Here is a 7,590-nt window from a genome sequence, read left to right on the forward strand (position 1 = left end):
CTTTAAATCATTTTTTATGGGTAAGTTCAGATTAAACTGATTTTCTGTGAGAATGATATCAAAATCAACAAGTATGTCTGATTATAGAGATCATCCTCACAAAAAATAACCCAATCCAAACTTTTAACCCCATCAAAAGTGATTTACAAACTAACTGTAAAAATAAATTCATTCTTCACCGTAGAGATCATCCTTACAAAAAAAATCAACCCATTCCAAAACTTCTAACTCATATAAGGTGTTGGGCAGTATATTAATAAATAATTTTAAACTGATTTAAATGGTTTGATATACCAAATTTGAACACTAAGCAAGTTTTGCCGCTCACCACATGCAAACAAAGCCAGTGCTGTTTCTCAGAGATCTTGAAAAAGATTTAGGCCTCTATAAAGACTAACCTGGTTCTTCAATTTGTGATTTCAACAAGGAATTACAGAAGAACACAAAGAATACAATTTTTTTTGGCTACTTCTCCTCACAAAATTCCCTTAAATAACCAACTGAATATATCTGAAAAATGATGAGAATAACACGACAAAAAGAGTAAATCTGCAAGTAGATTCAACCTAGTGTTGGAAACCTTCAAGGCTGTTCACTTTACGGACTTTTCTACATCTCTTATAAATTTAACAAAATGGGCCGTGCTTAACCATATCTTTTCCTTCCACATTTAAGGAAAAATTGTGGGTATTGTAAGCACAACTGCGATTCTGTCCTCACTTGTTCTCCCTTGTTTTCAAATTCTTCGTAGCTTTGGCACCACTATTATTTTTCTTTGTCTTCTGCATTTGCCCTGTCTTCTGTACGTGCCCCTTCCACTTGTCCCCGGCTGTCTTCTCATGAGGATTTATCTCTTCAAACTTGATTGGTTTTATGATGACACCAGGTTTCTTCACTACCTGAATCAAAGGTACTCAGCCCCGTAAGCAAGTGCAACTTATAAAACCTATAAAGCACCCTAATGTCCTTCGGGATGAAAAACAAGAACAAATAGACTAATATTTCAAATCTTCCTTCATATCTGTTGCATTCTTTTGTTCAGTTGTACAATAAAGATGTTAAAAGCTTTTTCTTTCTTTGTTCCTATGTATTTTATTTTGTAAAGGATGAGGAAGGACAGAAAGTTATTGAGTTTATTTTTTCGATTCCTCAGGACTATCATGGTTGTTATCAATGTTAATGACACTTACTTCAGGCCGATTAAGTGCTCCAATTGATGTTGCTGGGTTGAATTCAGGTCCAATGGGCACTCGAATGCTCTGCTCAAAAACTTCTTTGGATGTAAAGGGGAAGGGCAAAGTCTTCGTATGTAGCTTCTCAGCCTGCCAAGTGCAACAAATCAAATAAATCCTTTCACTAGCAAAACATATGCATCAGAAAAAGAACAATACACAAATGAAATGATAGTCTAGCACAAATTCCATCAACGCAATTTCAGATGTTAAGGTGCTACAACTTCTCTAAATTTAAAAGTTGGATTTACCAAAAAGGAAAAAAAAAAGACCTGTTGGGCAAGTGCACAGTACAAAATGAGAGGCTTAAAATCAACGTCGACAAAAAAACACTCCAAGATGTTGGAGCCAACACTTTTATATAAAATTAGAGCAGTTGTCCAAACACACGGATATCCCAATTGCAACTCTCAAATAAATTGGAAAAAAGAGTACTGTTTTGAGGAAAATCAAGCAAACTAATGCAATAGTTCACCTAATCCAAAAGTTTTTAGACTGAATCTATTTGCCCAGGCGTGAAAACAAGATGCAAAACAAACATCTTCTACAGTTTCCATTTTTTTTTTCTTACTGAAATCTGGACCTTTAAACCCCTTGTTAGTTCTCAGAGAAACCAAATAATAATAAAAAAAAAGGGAAATCACCACCACTCAAAATCATTTTAAAGTTGATCTCCTCTATTACTATTTTGCCAATCCAAAATTTTAGGATAAGGCTTGGATGATGAAGTTATTTCAAAACAATAAATCTCAAATATGCACCATTTAATTTTCTATATGAAAATTTTAGTTAGTCATCAAACACCTTCAATAAGATGTTGAATACACTAGAAGCCATTAGCCAACATCAAAAAGCTAACCAAACACTTGCTTAAAAGCAACATTACTCACCTTTTTGTTGATCTTCTCAGAGATAATCACATGCTTAAGATGTGCATCCTTCCTCTTCTTAAGGGCTTCTTCCCTCTTCTTTTTTGCATTTTCATGCTCTTCCACCATCCAAGAAGGCAAACCTTTCTTCCGCTGAATATTTGTCCATTGCCCCCACCCTGGAAGCAAAACGGGCTTCTCAGGTTCAGGATTCTCCTCATTCAAAACTTCCAGTTTGTCCTTCTCAAACTCCTCCACGTCATCACCGGCAAAAGCACGGTGTATAAGGTCTGCTTGAGATGGAAGTTCATAATCTTGCTTGGTGCCAGAACACAGCATCCCGTCCACCATTTCTTCTCCACTTTCTGTATCACTATCTCCATCCATTTTCTTCCAAAATTCCAAAAAAGAAACAGAAAGCAAACAAATAAGAGGGGAAACCAATCACAAAAGAGGGCATAATTTAACCAACAGGGGGAGGTCAAACCTTGAGGTCATGATCGGGCAAAGCTGGCTCTAACACTCTTGAAGGCTTTCTGCTACTGCCATCAATCACGTTTTCACTTTTCATCTACACATTATCAACAAACTGATCAGAACAACATGAATTGGTTGACTTAAAAGAAAAAAAAAAATGAAGGTAAAAAAGTAACCTTTTTCCAGGAGTCTGATACAAACATAGCAACTTCGTATGTTGTCTTGGGGCCGGAGTTTCTAACATCATCAAAATTCTGTGATCCATAAAAACTCCACATCTGAGGCACAAATATAAGTCAAAGAGAAGACAAATGTCAAGCAAGACTCCTAATACCTTAAAAACTGGTTCCTGCTCGACGTCGAGCTCTTCACGAAGCATACTAGTATCAATGTGAACATCCTTCTGTAAATCACTAGTTTTGACATCATCTTTCTTGGTCTCGAATTCAACTTCACTATCACTGTCCCCACTAACATTATCAGTTTTTATCCTTTTATTTAATTCTTCGGGCTGCTTTCTTGCTGCCCCAAACAGCCGCCTTCCACTTGAAGAGACTGTTTTTGGACTTCCAGCCATCTCTGTTTCCTCGAGCTGCCTTAATGAAGAATCGTACTCTTCAAGAGCTAGCTTAGCTTCTGCATAAGCCTCTTCCTCTCTCTTTTTCAATCCACGGACCTAAGTAGAAGATAATCGAGCAAAACAAGAACAAATACAATCAATAAATAAATACATGTAAAATAACTTGAGAAAGAGATTGAGAGATTGATGGATGACAAGGGCAGTGCAAGATTGATAATTAACCATCCAATAAGAAAGCATAAAACTGTACCATGAAAGGCAAGGAAAGCACTCCTGATTTAGGCATCTCATCCTCCTCTTCTATAGCTTTGATGGTATTCTCTTTTGCCTTTGTTAGCACCTTAGAAGCTCTGTCCTGGTCTGTGCCAAGCAAAAGTTCGTTGTCGTCATCATCATCCTCATCACTACTGTCATCACTGCTACTACTATCCTTCATAGAATTCATTTTTCTTGTCAAAAGTGCATGCTGATGAAGCTGTTCAGAGATAGCGACTCGAGTTCCTTCATCTTGGGCGTCCAGACCACGCTTCAAAATACGTTTTGCCCACTTGGAGCTGTTTTTATGCTTCAATGTCATACGTTCCTGGATTAAATTTGGAGAGGAAAAGAAACAGCAATTAATAATACTCTAATGATAATCAACAAGAAAACTTTTGGTTGAAGATTTTGTAACAACTGGTTGTAGTGCAAAGTTTTAAATCTCGTCTGAGACCGAGATGACTTGCCTGGGTCATCTCGGTATCGTTCAGCAACGAGACAGATATACAGTCTCAGCCTTCACACCATATCGTGAGACAAACGATGTCTCAGGCAATATTTTGAAAATCTCAGCCGAGTCAACCAGGATTTTGTAGATTCTGATTAAAATAATTAATTTTTTTAAGAATTAAAAAGAAAAAATTATAATTATTTTCATTTAAATAAATAAATATATCATTATAAATCGAGTTAAATGGTTTATCTAATCTGAGACAACTCAGTCTTGCCCATGGACGAGACGAGATGTCAAACCGAGTTTTGAAACCATGTCGTAGTGGGTGAAAGGTCCAGTAAATCCAGAGTAAAGTATCAATTACCTCAGCTCTTTTGAATTCCTGCTTCATTGCATGTTCTTTAGCAGCCTCGGGATCCATTTGCAATTGAGAAGATACTGCTTTCAATCTATCCTTCTTTAACAAGCGATGGAATGTCTTGGACTTGATCTTTTTAATGTGTTTTGACTTCATTTCATGACGGAAAAGAAGACTACGCATTTTAGCAAGACGATCCTGGCGGTCCTTCACATCTTCTACAGATATCTGCCAAGTTTGGTAACCATGGTAACAAAGAGAGACATCAATTGACCAACATCTTGAACTTGAGAAGCAAGTCTCAAATAATTTGCCCAACTCATGTGAAAATACCTAAACATTAAAATGGTCCACAAAACACAATAATTTAACCCCGGTAGTTCAAAGATCTAGAGGGTCATTATCAAAGCTAATGATCACTAGTTTGAAGAATTTTCCTTTTATATACAAGCTACAAAAAGAAAAAGTTTATAGCTGCAATACAAGTAAGAAGACAAACAAAAGAAATAATTCTGCATATTTCAGTTATAATAAAATTCAATCACTTTATACACAATCTTGAGCTAGTTGCTAAAGAATAAATTGACCATTTTTATATAAAACTAGAAGGTGGCATGTGCAAATGCACATGGATAAGAAGCGCTTAATAAAAAAGAATATTTTTATAATTTTGAAAACTAAACAACGTGACTATAGGTCATGGGTTGTAATTTTCTTGGTTTTTGACCAAAATAACCTTAATTATATTAAGTTTAAATGTAAGGGTGGGGCATTTGTGAAATCCAAATTTCGGTGTCGAACCACTTCTACTCTGTCTTCTCTCATTATAATAGTAGAGAAGAAAGTTAACATAGAATAATAATTTGAGTATTTGCAAATACAACATGCTACAACTCTAGGTCTCATTAAACAAAGACAAGTGCAAAAGCTCAATACCTTGTTAAGTTCAAGAAGCCTTGCACCATCCTCCTTGTGCGCATCCACAACCTTTGCATCACGAACTAGTGAAGCAATTTTCTTCTCAAAATCAGTTCTAGGTTCGAATTCAGAAGCTATTGCCCCTACAGTAGAAACCCCCAAGTCTAGATCTTCATTAAAGAAAATTGTAGGAGCCTCTCTGTTCCTCTTGACTAACGGCTCCCACTTAGTAATGTCCTTCTTTGAATGTTCATATGCCACCTTCCTCTCCAACTTCTCCCTATCCACTTTGGGAAGGGGCACCTGAACAGATATGGACTTTCTATCCAATTGTAGCATTCTCCGTCTAAGCTTGCTGTTACCAGGCTTCTCACAGAGAGGGTCCATAAGGTCTTTAATGCTGATGCGGCCATCACCATTCAGTACATCTCTAGTAGGATTATATTCAGATTCGGGATATGCCTCTGATACAACTACATTTTTCTTCTTCTTACCTAAAAATTAATGGTAAATTTGTATGTTTTCGTGAGTTTAATTTTATCAACAAAATAATCTCACCGGGGAAAACTATAAGAACAGTAATTACCTTCAAAGGCCTCAGCTGGCATTCCAGTGATTCCTTGCAGCATCCTTGCATGTCTTTCATAATCTCTGTTTTCAAGCTCATCTCCTAATTGGGGTGAATTACCCCTTACGTTGCTTCTTTCACTGATATCATTGCCGACGTTGTTGTCATCATCATCCGATGGTAAATTCTCATCCTATAAAAAGAAAAAAGTGTGACAAACACAATATATAGGTAATATCCTATTCAATGCAGATTTAACGTCATGGGTGCAATCTAGCTTCTTTACTATAGAAACAGATAGAAATACGAGTTGAGAATTCAAATATTTGTTACCGGAGAAGTTTCAGCCCTACCTGAAACTAAAACAAGAAATTCTGGAGACTTTACTTATGTAGAGATTTTATTAAAGAAATTGTAAAATGAGCCAAAAGTATTTGGGATTCTGAAATCATGCAAAACAGAAATGTAACCAAAATGTGTAAAATTTCTCTGAAACATAAGAACCTTGACAAATGTAGATAAAACAAATCAACAACATTATATTTAAGTGTGAATTTCTTTTAAGTTGCGGTCACCTACTATGTTTTGCTCAATTTTCAATAAATCCAGTAAAATCTGAGTGTGTGATCACTTCAGAATACATTTATTGAATTTGTTCAATTATAACTTATCTTATTTTCCAATTTATTTTAATGGATAATCTAGGATTGTACCCATGACCAACACATACCATATTTTGCGCAATTTTCAATAAATCCAGTAAAATCTAAGATGTGATTTCTACACAATACATTTCTTGAATTTGTTCAATTATAACTTATCTTATTTTCCAATTTATTTTAGTGGGTAATCTAGGATTGTACCCATGACCAACACATACTATGTCTTGCCCAATTTTCAGTAAATCCAGTAAAATCTGAAGTGTGATTTCTACACAATACATTTCTTGAATTTGTTCAATTATAAGTAATATTTTACAATTTCTTTAACTGGGTAATCTAGGATTGTACCCGTGACCAATTGTCAGCACTTTTATTCTCCACTAATCCATAAAACATATCAATTTTCATAAAATTATATTAAAAATGACATTTTTATAAATATGGGAGCAAACCCACCAAAAAAAAAAAAAAAAACAAGATTCTCTTGCATAATAAGGCAAATCAAAAGGAAAACCTAGCAATCTCAGTAACATAAACCTTAGAAAAACATAAAATTAAATGCTAAACAATAACAGAAGAAAGATGCAGAGATATAGATAGATATAACACCCTAATTAACCTCAAATTCTTCAGGTAGCTCATACTCGAGGTTATCGACAGGGTCGAATCGCCGATTCTTCTTCGATTCCTCCTCTGGCATTGGCTCTTCGTATTCGTAAACATGGTCGCCCAATCCTTCTTCTTTATCCGAATTGAACTCTTCGTCACTGTTTCTAGGATTAGGGCTAAGTAGACCGAGCTCTTTTCGAAGCGCAGAAGGTAAACGAGGACCGGATTTTCTTCGATCGTCCCTCTTGTTGTTTTTCTTTCTCTTGTTCTTCCTTTCTAGGGTTAGGTTTTTGGGCTGCCTCGCATTCGTCCCTTCTCTCGTCTTTCTCTTCTTCTCCGCCATTGTTTTGGAAATTCGAGTAAGGTTTCTGGTTCAGAAGAGAGGGAAGAAGGATACGAAGTTCTCGTGAAAACGTGAAGTGAAATTAGGGCATAAAACGGGTAGGATTTAGGGTGATTTAAACATTACCCCCTCAATAGTTTGGTTAATAATTGAAATACCCCTGTATTTTCAAATTGATGGCATTCCCTTGCCTTCAGCCTATTATGAAGATTAAGGCCCGATTCGATACAGCTGCCAGAATCTACTATCAGATTCCATTGTA

At 35.9% G+C, this 7,590-nt stretch overlaps 1 protein-coding gene across 1 annotated transcript; it reads right to left on the reverse strand.

The window, feature by feature from the left end:
- Window positions 1–389: 389 nt before the first annotated feature.
- On the reverse strand, window positions 390–7,406 carry LOC147396008 (U3 ribonucleoprotein (Utp) family protein). Its single transcript, XM_086450607.1, has 11 exons — window positions 6,996–7,406; window positions 5,733–5,907; window positions 5,165–5,640; window positions 4,235–4,456; window positions 3,409–3,741; window positions 2,913–3,254; window positions 2,755–2,832; window positions 2,589–2,672; window positions 2,123–2,491; window positions 1,191–1,322; window positions 390–899 (listed from the first exon to the last, which is right to left on the reverse strand). The coding sequence occupies exons 1-11, from the start codon at window positions 7,326–7,328 to the stop codon at window positions 717–719; spliced, it is 2,727 nt and encodes a 908-aa protein (XP_086306733.1). The 5' UTR covers window positions 7,329–7,406; the 3' UTR covers window positions 390–716.
- Window positions 7,407–7,590: the final 184 nt, after the last annotated feature.

The sequence above is a fragment of the Akebia trifoliata genome, chromosome 8 (genome assembly GCF_017979445.1).
Source record: "Akebia trifoliata isolate Shusen 1 chromosome 8, ASM1797944v1, whole genome shotgun sequence".
Taxonomy (NCBI): Eukaryota; Viridiplantae; Streptophyta; class Magnoliopsida; order Ranunculales; family Lardizabalaceae; genus Akebia; species Akebia trifoliata.

Coding starts and splice junctions, on each gene's coding strand:
- LOC147396008 (XM_086450607.1), bottom strand. CDS start 7,328: ATGGCGGAGAAGAAGAGAAAGACGAGAGAAGGGACGAATGCGAGGCAG. Junction 3,742..4,234: donor AGGAATTCAAAAGAGCTGAG/GTAATTGATACT, acceptor AATTTAATCCAG/GAACGTATGACATTGAAGCA. Junction 2,833..2,912: donor AGCAGGAACCAGTTTTTAAG/GTATTAGGAGTC, acceptor TATGGATCACAG/AATTTTGATGATGTTAGAAA.